General features: G+C 34.5%; 1 protein-coding gene across 1 annotated transcript; it reads left to right on the forward strand.

Moving 5' to 3' along the window:
- Positions 1-535: 535 nt before the first annotated feature.
- On the forward strand, positions 536-16,790 carry LOC107593785 (tyrosine-protein kinase JAK1-like). The gene is given in 23 exon segments (XM_016283660.1): positions 536-612; positions 863-1,051; positions 1,124-1,247; positions 1,339-1,474; positions 1,560-1,711; positions 2,932-3,271; positions 4,677-4,865; positions 4,961-5,118; positions 6,554-6,668; positions 6,852-7,047; positions 7,967-8,070; positions 10,116-10,253; positions 10,342-10,429; positions 10,432-10,641; positions 11,656-11,807; positions 11,935-12,094; positions 12,993-13,084; positions 13,846-14,029; positions 14,197-14,321; positions 14,514-14,686; positions 15,975-16,092; positions 16,185-16,295; positions 16,382-16,790. Coding segments are annotated over 22 exon segments (3,297 nt in total). The 5' UTR covers positions 536-612; positions 863-927; the 3' UTR covers positions 16,490-16,790.
- Positions 16,791-21,022: the final 4,232 nt, after the last annotated feature.

Here is a 21,022-nt window from a genome sequence, read left to right on the forward strand (position 1 = left end):
AGTTATTAGTTAATGCATTAACTAACAATGAACAATAGCCTACATTTGTTAACGTACTGGTTTGATTTGGATTGTTTTACTGTTACATCATGTTAGCTCAGGTCCGTTCAATAACATTACCAGATAAAACTTTGGATTTGAATATTAACATTAACTAAGATACTTTTGAAGTATTTTTTTATTTTTAGTTTATGTCTCTCTGTCTGTCTATCTAATAATGATGAATATTATATTAGCCTAGTTCATCTTAAAGTAGCCTAAACAATCAAATGCATACATATTTAATCGAATTTACTGTGCAAGTTTGTATTGGGGGAAAAGGAAATCTACAAAGTGACAACATCCGAGACTAGAAAATGCCATAATGTGGACATTTGAACGTGCATTCATTAAAACCGCAACCAGTAAACACAGAATGTTTCGCTGGAAAACGAGGCTTTCTCAGGAAGTCTGTTTCATGTGACACGCTCCTGCATTAAGGGTTAAATAAAGGTGACGTCACCGTCCAACAGCCAATCAGATTCAGTGTGCGGGGCACGTAATTTATCCGAAACTCGTCAACTACAATTTCTTCGGAAGCGACTCTCGTGCAGATGATCTTTCGACGGTGAGGTAAAATTCGTTTCCGTGATTTCTATCTTTTATAAGTTCATTCGATGTCGCTGTAAGAATCCAGGCACACTAATGACAGTCAGAAATAGGAGAGAAGTGTGTTAGTCTTCTGCGAACTTTCAGTTTCTATTAAACTGTCTGTGTAAAGAGTCCAGGTGTTCGTAAAGAACATGTTTACTGTATTTCAAAAGAGGGGAATGTTGTTCTATACCATATGTACGATGACAGAATCTTATTTTACTGTACTCAGGAAATTGTTGGAATGGAATATTGCCGGGACCTCATTGATAAAGCGCTGAAAAACAAGAAGTAGTCATGGCCTCAGTGATATTACAGGGGCTCGAGATCCATTTTTACCTGCCAGAGACACACCAGATCATTCATCTCTCAGGAAGTTTCACAGCTGAGGAGCTGTGTGTTGAAGCTGCCAAGAAGTTGGGTAGGTTTTTCAGCTATTCCACAAAATGAACACTGTAATCATCACAGACTCAATCATGTCTGGCTATTACAGGTATATCTCCACTGTGTAGCAGTTTGTTCGCCCTTTATGATGAATTTAGCCAGATCTGGTATGCACCCAATCACTCATTCACTATTGATGAGACTACAAGACTGAAGCTTTACTATCGCATGAGGTATTCCTGGACTTTTCGTTTTTCTTCCCTGTTTTGTGTGATGTTTGAAATGATGTTACATATTGACGTTATAATGCCATTCGTGGGGCAGATTCTATTTTACAAACTGGCATGGGACATCTCTCAAGACATCTCATCCAGTGTCCAGACACAGTCTCAAGCGAGGGACGGGGTCTACAGGAACGGCTGTTCTGGATATAGTTTCACTAACGTACCTCTACGCACAGGTACGGTGACAAAAACATTGCCTGCTTTTAAAGGACGTGCTGGTCAAGAAAGTTGTGGCTGCTCATTTCTATGTGTGTTTTGCAGAGTCAGTGTGACTTTCAGAGTGATCTGGCACCGCTGCGTAGCACTCGAGATGAGAATGATGTCCAGCTGATAGAAAATGAGTGTTTGGGTATGGCGGTGATGGCCATCTCCCATGATGCCATTGAAAAAAATCTTCCTGTCTGTGAATTTGAGTAAGAGCAAGAGTACTTTATGGCACTTTTTTAGTCTTTAAAGTTTATTTTTCATGACTGAGAGCAAAAATTTTTAAAGGGGTCATATGATGTTGCTAAAAAGAACATTATTTTGTGTATTTGGTGTAATGAAATGTGTTTATGCGAATGAAAATGTACTTACAGTCTGTGAGTCAGAACAGCCGGCATCCAGGATCAGGAAACAGTCCTCCATAAAATGTGCTGCACACATCTGAATATTTGGGTTGAAGTGTTTTGGAACAGTGTTGTAAATACAACTTAACCACTGATTTCTAATCGTGTCCTCTTTTGGAAGACCAAACAAAGTAGTTTCGCTTTCACAACGAAACACACAGTGTCTTCACGACATGGCGGCGGTGGTGGCAGCAACAATAAAGTTACGCCTTCTTTGCGTTAACATTTGGGTGGCGTTATGCAAATCTTCCCACACAGTGACGTAGATATGTGGGGGCGTGTTTAAACGAGGCGTTTTAGAAGGGTGTGGACGAGTCTTAACTTTTAGAAAGAATACCTCTTTGGGTTTGAGACTTTAGTCTTTGCAACTTTAGGGATCTTATCTATTCATGAACAGCTTGTAACACTTCAAAGAAAAAGGAAAACTTGAAATCACATCATATGACCCCTTTAAAATATAATTTTTTTATTATATTCTTTTTTTTTTATATTTCATGTATTTATTTTTTTGTGGGTGAGTTTTGATTCTCAGGCTGCTGCCAGTGAAGGTTTTTTGCTTTTTGTTGAAAGTTTTGGTTTTGTGTTTTATATATATATACATATATACAATAAATGTCTTTAACTGCCCTTATTTTGATATACAGTACATGACCATGTAGACTCAGTATTGTTGGAAATGTGTATCCTTATGGTGCCGTTGTCTCTGAGATGGAGTTTACAGGTGTAAGGTTGACTTTTTGCCTTCAGTCATCACTGATTTCACCTCATTGTGATCCGAGAAACAAATCCACCAATAATGCCGAGGAATTTACCAATTAATTCTTTAAAAATCCTACAATGTGATTTTCTGGATTTTTTTTCTCATTTTGTCTCTCATAGTTGAGGTATACCTATGATGAAAATTACAGGCCTCTCTCATCTTTTTAAGTGGGAGAACTTGCACAATTGGTGGCTGACTAAATACTTTTTTGCCCCACTGTATATAAATATTAAACTTCCTCACTGTTTCACTTTATCTTTGTCAGGTACAAGAATTACATCCCCAAGGTCCTGTACAAGTCCATAAGTCACAGGAACATTCTCACACGTCTGCGCATCGCCAACGTCTTTAAAGTGTTCCTTGAGGAATTCACCAGGAACACTGTGCAAGGCAACAAGATCAAAACCCATGACCTGAAGGTCAAATATATGTCTACTTTAGAGACTCTAACAAAACACTTTGGCCAGGAGGTGTTCGAACCCTCTTCTCTCTTCATACATGAGAATGATCAAATGATCACGGACTCCAGCAGTGCTGCTGATGTTCATTACAAGATCCTGGTGTCTGGCACCTCTGGCATTCATTGGTGTAAAGTCCCCACCGAGGTAAGAAGGCAGAAGTACAAATAATAGCCATAGTACTAATAGTGAGTGATGAGTTACACTGCCGTTCAAAATGTTTTTGAAAGACGATTCTTTGTTCACCATGGCTGCATTTATTTGATAAAAATACAGTAAAAACAGTAATATTGTGATATTTCTGCAAAATATAAAGTAAGTTTTCTATTTTAATATATATGTGACCCTGGACCACAAAACCAGTCATAAGTGGCATGGGTATATTTGTAGCAATAGCCAACAATATGAGTCAGAATGATCAATTTTTCTTTTATGCCAAAAATCATTAGAATATTAAGTAAAGATCATGTTCCATGAAGACATTTTGTAAATTTCCTACCATAAATATATCAAAACGTAATTTTTGATTAGTAATATGCATTGCTAAGAACTTCATTTGGACAACTTTAAAGGCGATTTAGTCAATATTTAAATTTTTTTGGCACCCTCAGATTCCAGATTTTCAGATAGTTGTATCTCAGCCAAATATTGTCCTAGCCTATGTATTCAGCGTTCAGATAATGTATAAATCTCATTTTCAAAAAATTGACTCTTATGACAAATTTTGTGTTCCAGGGTCCAAAGCTGAATTTTCAGCATCATTACCCCAGTCTTAAGTGTCACATGATCCTTCAGAAATCATTCTAATATGCTGATTTGCTGCTCAGGAAACAATTATTATTATTATTAGCAATGCTGAATACATTTGTGCTGCTCTGTGTTATGTTAGTATCATTGAGATACTGTCATTGAGATCATTTTTACTAATATTTTGAAGTTTTTATTTTCATTTTCATATTATGAATGAATATTTTCATTTTAAAGTTGTAATAATTTTGTTAGTTTTTTTTAATGTCTTGTTTTTTCACACATTTTTTTATTTCAGTTTTAATTTTAGTTTAGTTCATCAGGTAAAACTAAATAAAAATGAGAAATGTTGTCATGGCAAATAGCTGGGGGGAAAAATGAATGTAATTGTTGTAAATGTAAATGTAATTTTTATATTTGATTTTATTTCAGTTAACTTTTTTTATTTTAATGGTTTTAGTTTTAAACTTTTTATAACCCTGGTGCTGAAAATGTTCAATATTAAATTAAATTAATTAATATTCAAATTAAAACCTTTTTCAGGATCCTTTGATGAATAGAAAGTTTAAAAAAGAACAGCATTTATTTTAAATATAAATCTTTCGTTACATTGTAAATCACTATCACTTGATCAATTGAATGCATCCTTGATGTATAAAATTATTCATCTTTAAAACAAATAAACTTGACCCCAATCTTCTGAACGGTAGTGTACGTGCTGAAGTTTCACACTTCAGTTTAGAGTTCAATATTTCTATTTGTTTCTAACTCTACAGTTTTTTAATGTCACTTTTTTTTTTTTAAGGCCAGTTCAGATTCGTGGACCAATCAGGAGAGACTTAAATTAAAGAGCAACAGTAAGAAACGGAGTAAAGTAGCATCACATGATGCAGGAGAGGACAGATGGACACTCTTTTCAGACTTTAATGAGATAACGCATCTTCTCATCAAATACTCTGTGGTTACCATCCACAAACAGGACAACAAAAACATGGTGAGGCTTACCGTGAGATCTGTAATCGGTTTGGCTCATTTAGGGGAAATCAGAACTTTTCTTAAACCCAGTTTTACGTTTGTGATCTTCTTCAGGAGCTGAAGCTGGCATCCCATGAGGAGGCGCTGTCCTTTGGCAGTCTGGTAGATGGGTACTTTAGGCTCACAGTAGATGCGCATCATTTCCTCTGCAGGGATGTGGCTCCCGTCTCACTGGAAAAGAACCTACGAGAGGGCTGCCATGGTCCAATCAAGTTAGTACATGTACTCATCATGCTTTTAAATTAATAGTTCCTCCAGAAATGATAATGAACTCGTATTGTTCCAAAACATGTATGACTTGCTTTCTTCTGCGGAACACAAAAGGAGATGTTTTAATAAATATTCATGCTGGGCGCGGCTACATAAACTGCTAAGACTAGACAATAACTTCATTGAAGTCAGCTACATAAAAAACGTAACTTCATCTAATTTGATACTGAAAAGAGAGGCTGATTAGCCCAATAATAACTTCTAGTCATATTAGTTCATAAGACACAGTCACTCTTGACACAATGGCAGTGTTTATGCAACTGGTCCCTGCTCTTTTCTATTCAACAATGGCCAGCAGTAAGCAGTGGTTATCAAGCACTGACTTCTGAATCAGAAAATACCTTAATAGAGTAACAGACCAAAATATTATTTAATCTTTCCCACCTCTGTAGCTTTCAAATGTCTTTTGTGCTACTGCTTCTTTTGTGCTTCAATTTTGAATGTGCTAAGGTTGCATTATATAGTGCTATTATATTGTTTGTTGTCCCACAGTACAGTATATTATCTTATTTTATTCACTGTAACAGAATAAAATCAGAAAACGTGGAATTATCGACTCAAAATTTAATTATCTTCTTTTTTTCCATATTGATTACTTTTGCCATCATCTAGTGCTTACTTATCCCTAAAAATTGCAAATGTGAATGAGATTTGTAAGCTATGGCAGAAAGGCATACAGATTTGGAACAATGTGAGGGTAAATGACAACCTATTTTTGAGTATGCTATTTATATTATTTGTACACTACAGTTCAAAAGTGAAGGGTCAGATTTCAAAATTTTCTTTATAGAAATTAATACTTTTAAGTGACAGTAAAAACATTTCTTATGTTAACAACGATTTTGATTTCAAATAAATGCAGTTTTTTGAACTTGCTATTCATCAAATAATCCTGAAAATAATATGTATCACGGTTTCCACTAAAATATTAAGCAACACAACTGTTTTCAACATTGATATTAAACAGAAATGTTTCTTGAGCAGCAAATCAGCATATTAGAATGATTTTTGAAGGATCATGTGACACTGAAGACTGGAGTAATGATCACAGGAATAAATGACTTTTTAAAAAATATATTACAATAGAAAGCAATTATTTTAAATTGAAATAATATTTCACAGTATTACTGTATTTATTGTATAAATGCAGCCTTGGTGAGCATAAAAGTCTTCTTTCAAAAACTCCAAGCTTTTCAGTGGTAGTGTAATAATAATTCAACTTGAATTCATCCCTTAATTCATATAACTTTCTGTAGTCCTATTTAATTTGTTCAGCATGTTTTTCAGCATCTAAAACTGTCTAATATACAATCATCAAATGACAGAGAAGAATGTCTTTGAACAGCTGATGTAATGTATCTCTTTTGTACCCCTCAGTACTGAATATGCCATCCATAAACTCAAGCAGGAAGGTTATGAGGAGGGCATGTATCTGCTGCGCTGGAGCACTCACGACTTCGATCATGTTCTCCTGACTGTCATATGCAATGAGGTACTCGCTTTATTATTGTATATGCTGCTTTTGGAAAGAGACCTCAGTAAAAGTCAAGCAAACGCAGAATAAACGAATAGTGTAAATGTATGTAAATATGTTTGCATAAAATTAGGATATTGACGTTTTCTACGTTTCACACTGAGTAAGTAACGCAAATCAAAACTGACCTTTTTATTCTAGAGGGATTGTTATGGCAGCATCACCAAAACCTTCAAGAACTTCCAGATTGAGGCGAGCGCACAGGGCTTCCTCCTGACTGGGACAAATATTGTGAAGCCCACTCTGAGAGAGCTGACGGACCACCTGTTTGGCCAGTGTCTCACAACAGACCACACCAGCTTAAGACTTGAGCGTGGCTGTCCACCCCAACCCAAAGGTACTGGAGCTTCACACCAACAGTGATATTTCAAATATAGATAGCTAGCGGTTTATAATCTGTGTCTTCTTAATAAAATAATTTAATTTTAGTTTCAAACGGCACTAGATTTTTATATTTATTCTAAATCTCATGCTGTGGCATGATTATGTACAGTATGTAGGGAACAACAGGGTAAAAATTAATCCTGTAGGAAACACTAGTATAATCAAATTTAATTGGCATGCAAAGTTATGATAGTTAAGATGTTCTATTTGAAATCGGTTGTATACCTAGAGAAAAATAAATATACAAAAATGTATTTTTAATAATTTTTTTTCATGTTAAGTGTATTACAAATACATTTTTTTTCATATTAAGTATACTACAAATACATTTACTTATTTATGTGCTTAATAAATATACCCGGCAATTGTACTTTTAGTATACTAAAGTGGTATACTGAAAGTCTGCTAAATTGGAACAACTAATTTTGTGCTTAATGCACTTTAATAGTGCAGAAGTAGTGCTGAAGTCCAACTAAAGATATACTGAAGTATATTTAATTGTGCAGTAAAAAAGTGGAACTATTGCAAGTATACTTTAGGTACACTCTTAATATCTTGCATTAAAAGACCGCTATTATTCAAAGGTCATACAATCCTCATCATTAAAACACATTTTAAGCTTAATATTAAGAAATGTGCATTGTGCATTGTGCACAAGTAGTACTCTAAATAAAGTTTAATTATAATTTTTATATCAGTACATCTCGAGTAAATATGTTAATGCATTTGAATTATACTTAGTATGAAATAAGTGTATTTTAAATATATTACTTTTTTTTGCTAGGAATGTTTGATTATTATTGTACTAAAATCATCCTTATGTCTTAAAAGATGGCAGAAACATGAATAATCTTCCATTTACTGCTTCACAGAGCAATCCAACCTTGTCATGATGACCAGGAAAGATTCAGCATCGCCACACTCTTCCTTAAATAATGCAGTCATTAATAGGATCCTCAGAAATGACATGACCCAGGTTGGACATCTAAAAACAGTTTGCTTATATGCATGATGTGAATAAGTCAAACCTGTTTCATAGAAAACAAGCAAATTTCTCTATAGTGAGAAGTTATTTCCTGGTGCATCCTGCTGGAAGATCCAACCTAAACGGGGATCTGTGGTTTGGAATGAAGTCATTGGTTTCTAGCTGGTGTAAGCTGATCAAACAACCATTATGCTGCACTGCTAAAATCTAAGTAGTATTTTATGTCTTGTATCCCAAAAATTAACTATCAGCAACAGAACATTGACCAGGTTTAACCAGCTACTGTTTTCACATATTTTTTATATATCACAATGCTGACTTGTGAGAACAAGGTCAGAATTGTGAGATAAAAACTCAGAATATAATCGCAGTCCTGCGGAAAAAAGTAAGAATTTCGAAGAAAATTTGAATTGTGACATAAAGACTCACAATTTGGTGAAAATTATTCCTTGGTTAACTGCGTGATGTGAGCACAGAATTCAGAGAAAAAAAGTTTAAATTGTGAAAAATAAACTTCGTATATTTCGTTTATATTTGGCGTTCAAATTCACCTGATAGTTGGGCTGCACGATTATGACAAAAATCATAATTGTCGATTATTCCCTTGAAATTGTAATTGCGATTATTAATTACGATTATCACAATTTACATTGAATGATGTTTATACCATTGTTTGATGCAACTGCATGCCTTATTTTTATAAGAAAATAAACAAGCTGAAAACGCTAACTGAAAAACTTTTACTGCTTTTCTATAGTATTAATGTCAAATGTCAACTATACATCAGATTGGTTTCTTCTTTAAATTATAAAAAAGTAAAAATATGAATGGTATTATAATGTTATACTAAAATTTAAATAATGGGAAAAACCCTTAAGATAACCTGTAGAAAGAAAATAACGCATCTTAAGCACAAAGAATAACATAAGTGGACTTTGAACGATTAATTGCCACTTTGAACGATTACGTAATTGTGGCATCCATAATTGTAATCGCGATTAGAAATTTGATTAATTGTGCAGCCCTACGTAACAGAACTAAATTCAGAATTTGCGTGCTGTGGTCTGTGTCTCTTGACAACGCACAAACCCCAAATGGAATTCTCTTTCACGACTTCTTGCACTTTAACAGACAAATACACGTGCCCATTTAGAACATTCAAGGGATTTTAAAGCATTCAAGCGCAAGAAGACGCAAATAACAACTCCATACAGTGTGTTCTGTGCACATAGCGCACACACATAGAGCTGCGTCTCGGGCAACGTCGCCTCTTATTTTCTTTCCGCTTGAATGGACAAATACATACAAATGTTTATCAAATACCCATCTTGGCGAGTATCCTTGAAAACAGTCGGTTACGTCTTAAGTGAACTTAAACAGCTGAGAAAAAAATCAGATGTGTATCATCATATTGGATCCATGCATTTTCTCTTAAAGTTACCGTGCCTATTTTACCAGCTGCTGCCGGTGTCCTTAATGTTAATCCAAAAAAAGAGAGAGAGAGAAAATCACTCACTCACTTTTGTAGCTTTAACAGTGACTATTTTTCCCTGATAAACATATTTGTGCTTGAACACCTACAAACCTAAAAGTCTAAAGCATTGTTTAGTTTGTATCTTTGTATCTGTATGTGCTATAACTTGCTTATAAGTAAATCAGTTGTCTTTAATAGTGTTTAAACTTTATATTTGTAAGACTAGTAGTTTTTGCTGTGGTATTGGAATTGAGAATAGTAAAACTGAAATTTTAAAACTTTTGGTGTCATATAAGCTTATTTTTATCTCACAATGAATGTAAAATGTATTATTTGATTAAGTGGTTTAAATGATGTTTATGCTAAAAAATACTAATTAAGAAAATGTCTTGAAGATGGTTAGACCAGGTCCAAGATGGTCAAGCAGCTTAGAACAGTTATTGTGTTACAGTTTAAGTTGGATATTCCAGCAGGGTCATATATAAATAATAATAATAATAATAAAATTATCTGGAGCCTAGAAATGGAAAGCAATGTATTGAAACTGTTATTTATGAAACAGGAGAAACACCTGGGCCAAGGCACCTGCACAAACATATATTCTGGGAAGCTGAATTTGAGAAATGAGGATGATGACGGTTATTCAGGCCATGAGGTGGTGGATGTGGTTCTGAAGGTGCTGGCAGCAGGACACATTTCTGTAAGTGGCACCGCATCTATTGATACATACAGTAGGTAGATAACTCTACTGGTAATTGCCTTCACAAATCCTGCTCTACTGCTCTTAGGCCTTCCTGGACACAGTCAGTGTAATGCAGAAGATTTCACATAAAAACATGGTTCTGATGTATGGCGTATGCATGCACAGCATGGACCGTAAGTGTGCCCACTCCACCAGACAGAAATGCAACAATACTTATTTGTATTTGTAAAGAAATTATAGAAATAGTTGACCTTTAAGAAGCTTGTCCATGGCTATGTCTGTGCTAAAAATGTCCTGTTGAAGCTGGATGGTCTGGAAGTACAAGGTGGTCCTTTCATTAAACTGAGTGATCCTGGACTGTCCATCGCTGTGCTCAGCCAAACAGGTAACACACACTCATTCACACTCATCCAGAGAGCCTCTGTATAGCCTTGCATCATACAAGTGCAAAGTGACTATTTAATAACATCTATTTAACATTTAATCGAATATATTAACAGATAACTCCCATAATGCATTGAAAATCTGTATACTATTTGTGCATTTTTAGAACCAATCAACAACTTCTCATTAATGAGTGAATGTGAAAAAATGTCAGTTTTGAATGTTACCATATTATTACTGTTATTATTGTATTTTTATTAATTACAAATTTGAGAAATTCTTTGAAATGTCAAATTACACATGAAAAAAACGGATTAATACTATAAACTTAGTGAAATTAAAACTATTTCAATATTTATGATAAATCATTGTATGTTACAATCATAAGAACATCTGATAATTCTGATCTGACAATAACCAGTATTAACTCCATTAGAATGAATGTAATCTGAATACATTTCTATGAATTTAACTCATGATTGCTCAAAAACATTTATGAAACTTGCATATTCTTGCAAATACTACTCTGAAATGTTTCCAGACACAATCAATTAATTTTACTTGCATAAACTTTCACTTTCAGATGAGAAAAAGTTATACATTTTGCATGCTGCAATGGTTTGTCAATATTCATATTTTAAGTGTGTGAGATATGGGGAACAAGCTAAATGTTTTTTACAAAAGCCTTTTGGCACTAATATAACTTCATAGATCATTTTACAAAAGTATTTTTGGCACCTAGTGGTACTCCATACATACCTGGGTTTAAAATGAGCCGAAAGTATAACATTTAATCTAAATGGTTTTATCTCTTTAAAAAGAATTGTAAAAAATGTGTATTTTGAGGGTCTTAAAAAGTTTTTTTTTTTTTATGTATCTCTTCCAGGTCAAAACAGACCTGAATGCATTATAAGGGTTAAATAATAATCAGTATAATGTATATTGACTTTACTAAATGACAGTTTCTGAGAGTCCATTTTGCACTACTAACGCTCCTGATTGTGCCTGTGCTCAGAGTGTATTGACAGGATCCCATGGATCGCCCCAGAGTGTGTTAAAACCCCCAAAGCGCTGAGCATTGCAGCAGACAAATGGGGGTTTGGGACCACGCTATGGGAGATCTGCTACAATGGCGAGGTGCCTCTGCGTGAAAAGAAACTCTCAGAGGTGCCTTACTCTTCTACGATGACTCTTCATTTATACTTGTCCAAAGCAGCAGTTGTTTTATTGGAATTCTTGTCCTTTGTTTCTGATTATAACACTTTTAATCTAACATCTGTGTGTGCATAAACAGAAAGAGCGATTCTACGATGTGTGTGGCACACTGGTCACTCCCAGCATCAGTGAACTGGCTGATCTGATCTCACAGTGCATGAACTATGACCCCAGGAAGAGACCGTTCTTCAGAGCCATAGTGAGAGAGCTGGGACACATCAAAGAGCAGCACGTGAAGGGTATCTGTCACATAATATCACACGATCATCACAAACACTAATAGTCTTTACCTCTTCTTTATGCAATAGATTTTTAAAAAATAAATAAATAAACTTTTTGTCATCAATTACGTCAAAAAATTTAAATATTTCACCCCCCAAAAAAAGAGAGAAGGAAAATATTTTGATTTAAAAAATATCATGACAGTTAAAGGGAAAGTTCACCCAAAAAGGAGAATTCTGTCATTGATTACTCACCCTCATGTCGTTCTAAACCCGTAAGTCCTCCGTTCATCTTCAGAACACAAATTAAGATATTTTTTGATGAATTCTGAGCGCTCTCTGACCCTCCCATAAACAGCAAGTGTGCTACCACAATCAACGTCCAGAAACGTAGCAAGGAGATCGGTAAAATAATCCATGTCCACGTAGCTATGAGAATACTTTTTGTACGCAAAGAAACCAAAAATAACAACTTTATTCAACAATTAGTTTCCTCCACGTCACCCTGGTGCCATTTTGGAGAGTATCCACTGAACGAAAACAGCGTATGCTGTTCTGTGTCAGCTGCGTCACGCGGTTTTGACATGGATTATTTTAACGATGTCCTTGCTACATTTCTGGACCTTTATCGTGGTAATTACATTCCTGTCTATGGGAGGGTCAGTGAGCTCTCGGAATTAATCAAAAATATCTTCATTTGTGTTTCGAAGATGAACGACATGAGGGTGAGTAATTAATGACAGAATTTTCATTTTTGGGTGAACTAACCCTTTAAGCACATTTACAACCTTCATTTACAAATCTCATTCTTATTAAAAATGGTATTATTTTAATTTTAAAACACAGTTTAAAGTAACCTTCATGGTTGTATTTATATACATTACTGAATTGATTGTATTTTTTTTTTTTTCTACAGCGCTTCACCTTATGGAGGCAATTCCTCCACAGGAGACTGATCCTACAGATTTCAAGAGAAGATTTCTCAAGAAAATCCGAAAACTTGGAGAGGTACTGGACTTTTTCAGGTTTATGATTGTCACATGCTGTTACTCTTCCCAAATCAAGTAAAGGAACAAGTACATGATTTCTACTGGATTGTATTAGAAAGTACTAGAAGTATTTGGAAATGTTTTTAAAGAATTCATAGAACATAGATTTTTTTTCAAAGACATTTTAGTTCCCAATCAGTGTTATTCTACTATTATTTATATAGTATTATAGTATTTATTCATATTTAAAATTAGCTTTTATTTTTATATTTTAAGCTTTTATTTTAGTATTTTTTTATGTCCGTTTGCCATTTGTATTTTTTTTTAAGATATTCTATTTATCTTTAATCTAATAAATTTTAACAGTTTATATTACATTTAATTTCACTTGGATATTAAGGCATTATTTCATTTTATCTAATATTAATTTTTTTTGTTTATTTCAGATTTATTTATATTAACGAAAATTATTTTAATTGGTTTTTGTTTTAGTTTTATTTAACAATAACAACACTATTGTTCCCAAAATGACTATTATGATTACCAGTAACCCCAGTACAACAAAACCAGTTTACAGAAATTGTGTATTATAGATTTTATAGAGATTTCATTAGGAATACGGTACAAATTCCATTAGAATTTGATTCTAATTGGAAATCTGGACCAACTTGATTCACTCACAATGAGATCTTTGCATTTCCTCTCATCACTCCTAAATCCCATAATCCCCTTGGATTAATGTGTTCTTGATTCATTATCTGCTTTATCAATCTTGTCCAGGGTAACTTTGGGATGGTGGAACTGTGTCTGTATGATCCTAAGGGAGATCAGACAGGTGAGCTGGTGGCTGTCAAATCTCTGAAAACGGAAAATGAGTGCAGCAACCTGAGGAGAGAGATCAGCACCATCAGAAACCTCTACCATGAAAACATCGTCAAATACAAAGGCATCTGCAACGACGAAGGCATGTCATAAGCACAGCTACAAACACAAAGGCCCTGTTTACACACACTATTTTCATCGCTTTCTAATCTTGATGGCTTTTTAACTTGATAACTAAGGCAAATTAATATATAGCCCATTTATATGTACTTACTGTATTATTGCTTGGGGTGAATGTGTGTCACTCAGGAGGAGCGAACATCAAACTCATTATGGAGTACTTGCCCTCTGGCAGTCTGAAAGAATACCTGCCCCGTAACAAATCCAACATCGATCAGAAGAGACTGCTGCATTATGCTCTTCAGATATGTCAGGTAATGTAGCCAATACAATAGATAACTATAGATATAGATACAGATAGCTTCATCCATTTTCACTTATATTCAGATATTTTTATTTGTTACTTAAATTTCCAAATGCCTTTTTAGACTGCACAACAGAAGCCATCACTATCACTATAACTGCCATCTTTTGGTATAAATCCGTATAAATATTGTGTTTCTCAGGGTATGGAGTACCTGGGATCTCAAAACTACATCCACAGGGATCTGGCAGCGAGAAACATCTTAGTGGAGAATGAATCACTTGTAAAGATCGGGGACTTTGGTCTGACTAAGAGCATCAAAGATGATAAGGAATATTACAAAGTGACCGAAGAACAGGACAGTCCTGTGTACTGGTAAAGCAGCACTCATTCCTGCTTACACTCCTTTATGTATTTTAATCATTATATAAATCACTGTTTAAGCTTTTTGCTTATAAATTTGTTAAATATTTCTATAAAGGACAAATGATTTATACTGGAAAAGCTATTACCTTCTCCCTTTGAATTCAAACACCTACCATGATGACAATGCAACAAATTATGTTTTCTGAATATAGTACTTTATTAATTACATTTATAAAGTTTGTGTATGTGTGTGTATATATATACATATGAAGAGTTCATTTGCAAAAACAGACCATTTTCAAAAATTCCAATTAATCTCAAACTGCAGTTGGGTTATTTTGATTAGGTTAGAAAATAACTAAAAAATACAGCTAAGTTACACAATAAAAACATGATAAGATAGTAAAAAACATGATTTTTGAAAAATTAAAAAAACGTTATCTGTTTTTGCAAATAAACTCTTCATATATATATATATATACTGTATATATATATATATATATATATATATATATATATATATATATATATATATATATATATATTATCAAATAAGATTTGAAAAATCTTAAAGGTAATTAATATTTTTATTTAGCAAGGATGTATTTTTTTTTTTTTCAACTGCTTACATTTTCAAAACTTTGTCTCTATTTTTCAAAACTTTACACACAAATCCAAGAATTGCACACACAAAATGCAAAATGCCTCACATGTCATGCAAAATAAAGCACTGCATTTAAAATATCACAAAATTTGCAAACACTTTTGCTATATTAATTCCCGTTAGATTTTTGTGTGCTACATAGAGAATTGTGTGTTGTGTTTTGCAAAAAGTGTTTTATGAAATTGAAAACCGAGTCAAAGGCCGACAATTGGTATATGGTTTTGCAGATTTTGTGTGTGGTTCTGGTGTTTGAGTGTCAGGTTTCAGAAATTGTGTGACAAGTAAAGATTTTGTGTGTAAGCAGTTGAAAACAACTGTAAATTGATCAAAAGTGACATATTTGTTTTCAGAATTGGTAAGAAATGCTTCTTGGGCATCAAATCAGCATCTTAGAATGATTTCTGAAGGATCATGTGACACTGGAGGATGGAGTAATGATGCTGAAAATTCAGCTTTTCTGAATAGGGAAATAGAAAACAATTATTTTAAACATTACTGACTTGTATTGACTTTTCTCATACTGCAGACAATACCTTACACTAATTGTTTTTATGTCTGTAAGTCCAGTTTCACTGTATATATGCAGACGTCCACTCAAGGTCCAGCTAAATCCCAGTCATGTCCTCTGTGTAGGTATGCTCCAGAATGTCTGATTAATCGGAAGTTCTATAAGGCATCTGATGTTTGGTCATTTGGGGTCACTCTCTATGAAATCATGACCTACTGTGACCGTGAGAACAGCCCTCCACGGGTGAGCATTACAAACCTGATATTAAATACATCAGGTATTATAATCACAGAGATTCATCTGCTAATTCCTGTTCTTGTATGTTTCTCTGGTAGGTATTCCTGAAGATGATTGGCCGGTCTCAGGGGCAGATGACCATGGCCAGGCTGGTAGAAGCTCTTGGGAAAGGCTGGAGGATGCCACGTCCAGATTTGTGCCCTGAAATGGTGAGATATCTCTTTTCTCTGACTTTTTATTGTATTCTATTATATTACGGCCAGATTCTTCAATAGACGTGTGTCTGTGGCTGCAGGTGTACACTCAGATAAACAGTTGCTGGAGTCACGCCCCAGAAGACAGAGTGGACTTCAAGGGCCTGATCAAAGAGTTTGAGATTCTCCTCACTAGTGAAAACATCTAGCTTCCATTCATCACATCAGTTACACCTACACAATTCAGATTCATGTTGTATTTGTATGTAACATTCTCATTATACTAAGAAAACGATGCATGTTACTTTCTCTTTAAATATTTGCCAGTTAATCATCTACCTCCAAAAACACTCTGGTAATACAGTGTATTCTTACTAGGTTAACATACCACAAGCCGCATCAAATCTAGGGCCAGATGTACTAATAGCTTACACTAGTACAAACCCTCTTTAGGCATTAAAGTGCCCCTATTACAGATTTTTGAAAATTACCGTTCATGCAGTGTGTAACACAGCTCTAAGTGAATGAAAACGTCCTGCAAGTTTTAAATCTGAAAGTGCACCGTGTATAAAGTTATTGTCTCTCAAAATAAAGAGTAGACTCTGAATCATTGAAACAAGTCGTTTTTAAAACGAATCCCAAGTCATGACGTCAACATGAAACATTAGCATATTGCCCGCCCACTTGTTGGTCTTTTCGTGTTGGTCTGAATGAAAATGCAAATTCATTCTTTGCCACTAGGTGCCGTTTTTGTAGCGGTAAAATAGTGGTTTCCCCAGTAACGCTGTACACAAAGCAGCACTGCGCTTACAAACGCTGCTTTATCAGGCGTTACAGGCATGATGAAACGAAAATGAGACCAATCGGACCAATCACCGCAGATTAGCGTCACGCAAAGGAGGGGTTTGGAAAAATGAATGGTTGAACGAATCGTTTGGGAGTCGTTGAGCAAGTAAGGTAAAAATAAATGCATATTATAAGACAATGAAAGTGTTTTTTTACCTTGCCTGCATGTCAACCTGTTGTTGGGGACTCCCAAAACCAAAATATGAACCTTTCATAACCCATAATAGGGGCACTTAAAAAAAAAAACTACTGTTATTATTTACTAAAGACACGCAGTGAAAAATTAGCGTGGACAGTTCTTTTTGTGGCTGACCTTATGCATTTGTAGGAGTTTCCTTTTCAAACGCAAAATTTCTGAGAGTATTTAAATTAATCATGCAAAGTAATTTACTAAGGTTTATACGCTAGTCAATTTACTGTATTTGTGTCATTATTTAAAGCCCCAAAAGTTTTAATCACTGATCTATATATAATGATCTCTATTATAGATCAGCAGTGTTGGGGGTAATGCAAGTTACGTAATCAGATTACTATTTTCAAGCAACTAGTAAAGTAATTCATTACTTTTTAATTTACAAGAAGTTACTTTTTTCAAATAAGTTATGCAGTTACTTTGTTTTCCCATGTTGAATTTACATTTCCTTCAGCCTTTTACATATACAAAAATGATAACCTTTTTATAATAGAAACAATCAAGCAAGCCAAGCCCAGATGAGAAAAAGTACTGCAAAAGTAATGTAACGCATTACTTTCCATAAAAAGTAACTAAGTAACGCAAAGGAGTAACGCAATATTGTAATGCATTATTTTTAAAAGTAACTTTCCCCAACACTGTAGATCAGTGGTTTTAACCCGTTTTGCACTTGACACAATAGTTGCTAATTTGCTCTGCTCTTGGTAGACTGCATTGGTCATTATGGAAATGATCTGGATGCATCTGTGTTCTTTCATTTGCTTATTTTCAGTAAATCGCACACAGAACTTTACACTCCTACTAGTGCTTTTATGGGATTGCGATCTCATGCCAATTAGTATATCTGGCCCATAATGTATAAACATAAATGATTTATTATTTTATGAAAGATAAAATGCAGAGGTGCCTTAATATCACGGGGCATATTTCTTGTATTTACTAGCTAATCTATAGTGGCTTTTCCACCGTCAGGCTGAGCAGTTCTAAGAACGGCAAGAAACGGTTCCAGTTTCCACCTTCGGCTCGGTTGTGTGTAGTTTCTCTCTATTGCTGGTCAAGCATGCTATTTGAGTGAAGCAAACAGAAATATCTCATCATCCTTCATAATACAGTCACTACTTACATCTCATACCGTACTGTATGTAAATACTGTACTTGCATTACCATGGCAACGACTGATACATCTGTATTACGAGCTCTGTTATCAGTGCCACAGTGGAAAACCAAACCATATCCATATCCGAAACCATAATGGAACAGTTAAGCAATGAGAACCTGACGATGGAAAAGCGGCTTAAGACAGATAGACAAGATAGACAGATAGATCTATTAAAATGCAAGGTGCATATATATATATATATATATATATATATATATAGTCATGAATGTCATTTCATTTTTGGTTGTTGTATTCAGTTGATTGTACTGTAAACTTTTTAATCATCAAAAAAACTTGTGATATCTAAATTTGTGCGTACTGTAGGTCATCTAGTTCTTTGAAAGAAAGGGAGTCAGTCCATTCCAGCAGTTCGTCCATTTCTCGCTCCCAGTGTTCCTGCTCATCTGGACCCAGAGCAGCACCAGGAGTCTGGGGGGTCAGCGGGTCTAGTGGGACACACAGCAGAAACTGAGGTGAGGTGGGATCTCTAAAAGAACACACAGACTGATCTACAGGAGGAATCACCTGGAGCTTTGCACTGCGTGTAGAGTCTTCTCATGCGTTCCACCCGCGTGCGTTTCATGATGGTATGTTTCTTCGGAAGCTTCTGAACAGGGCTGCACATAATGGCCGTAAAACTTAGAATTACAGTGTTTAGAGTCTTTTACTGTGCTGGAGCTTATTGTAAGGGTGTTCCAATATCAAAAAAGTATATATGTAAATGTAAAGCACATTATATCCACTGAATAAAATCATAGATTATAGGAGATGTACAATTTAAAGTTGAAACAGTCTATGGAGTGCAGTTCTTAAAGAGACACTACAACTAATACTTTCTATTCCGCTTTTTAATAACAACAAGTCCTTGCATGGAAGCACATTTCCATTATACTGTATAAGAATCATGCTTTGGTTAATCATAATTATTTCATTATAATAAAAAAATAGAAAACAAAAAGTAAAAATTATGAAGTCATAATTATAACAAATTATAATTAATAAATAATTATGAACTAAAAAGTCATAATTGTGACTAAATTAGATTTTTCATCTAATACTTTTGACTTGTCAATTTCTAGTTTTTATTTCAGTAAAACATTTAAAGATGTCAATTATGAAATAACGAGTACAACTTATGACTTCTTGTTCAACTTTTTAGTTAATACTTATGACTATTTAATCTAAACAAGTTGTAGTTTGCAATTGTGGTGCCACAAGGAGCTGAGATACAATTGGAGAACCTTATACAGGAGTCCATAGCAAAGGGAATAGAGTGATATTATGAGTGCCCCTTTATTTCAGAAATGTAAACTATATTTAGTTTAAACTAAATTAATTATTTTTTAACTGAGCTTGTATGAAATTAGTAGAAATGGGTAACACCAACTGACATGTTGCGCTGTGCTTGAACGAGATGATCTGTCTTATTGCCATTTGACCGAACTGCACATCTGTCTCTACAGTTGATGAATTCATCTGAATCTAAAATGAGAAATCTCAATTCATTTTGGCAGACCATCTCCACATCAGACTCTAAAAATACTATTAAAGTTGATCTATGCAAGATGTTCTCACATATAAATGAAAAAGTTGCAAAGATTGCAAATAAAGCACTAACAGTAGATTTGATGATACTCTCTTCTTATGTACAGTATTCCACTTTATCACTTTAAATACAGTCATATCAAATCACTTACATTCGTTTACCATCAGAAGTTCTGGGTTAGTGGTGGCAATTTTCATCCATATGCTGAGATACCCCTCAAAGGCAATTCTACACACTTGTCTTGAAAAGAAGAGGAGCCGGTTTGTTTACAAAGCCTATATTTTTATGATATCCATTACAAAACTTGACAGTAAAAGAGTCTGAAGATTAGTGGTCTTGCCTCTCCCTTGACTTCAGCCCCACACCTCCAGAATCTGTATTTGAACAGGTAAATAAAAAAACTGAAAGTATTGTCATAATACGATTTTGTAAATGTTATTTAGTTGTAATGATGTGAAAGGTGGAGTTGGCGGGTTATTCTTACCCTCCAGCTCCTGGCTCTTCTTCATGACTTGTGTTGATGGAGAGCAAGGCAGCAGCTCATAAGCTTCCATTGTTACTGATTTCTTAAGCAGTAGGCAAGTGAACTGTTTACAATGAGTGTGAATTAATATCCCGGATGCAGCTTTTGGGTTAACGTTACATTATTTGTGACTGTTATTTCCATTTAAAGGTACATTTTGCAGTTCAACTACACATTTAGGAGGGAGTATATCATGAAATGTACAAGCTATTAGCCCAATGCCTATTATCAGTATATATAAATATATAACTCTCTCTCTCCAAGATAATATTTATTCAGAATTTGCTGCATAGAGAACCGTGCAATACCATTTAAACAGACATGTAATTCATTTAGTATCAAATGTATATAACAATATCACGACAAAGTCTAATTTAAGCAAGTTTACCCAACTCTTTTTTTAAGGACTTAACATCAAAACCCGTAATTAATCAATCATATGCACTCAAATCAGTGCTGGAATAGTGCTTTATAA

Source organism: Sinocyclocheilus grahami, unplaced genomic scaffold (assembly GCF_001515645.1).
Source record: "Sinocyclocheilus grahami isolate Dianchi unplaced genomic scaffold, SAMN03320097.WGS_v1.1 scaffold176.1, whole genome shotgun sequence".
Taxonomy (NCBI): Eukaryota; Metazoa; Chordata; class Actinopteri; order Cypriniformes; family Cyprinidae; genus Sinocyclocheilus; species Sinocyclocheilus grahami.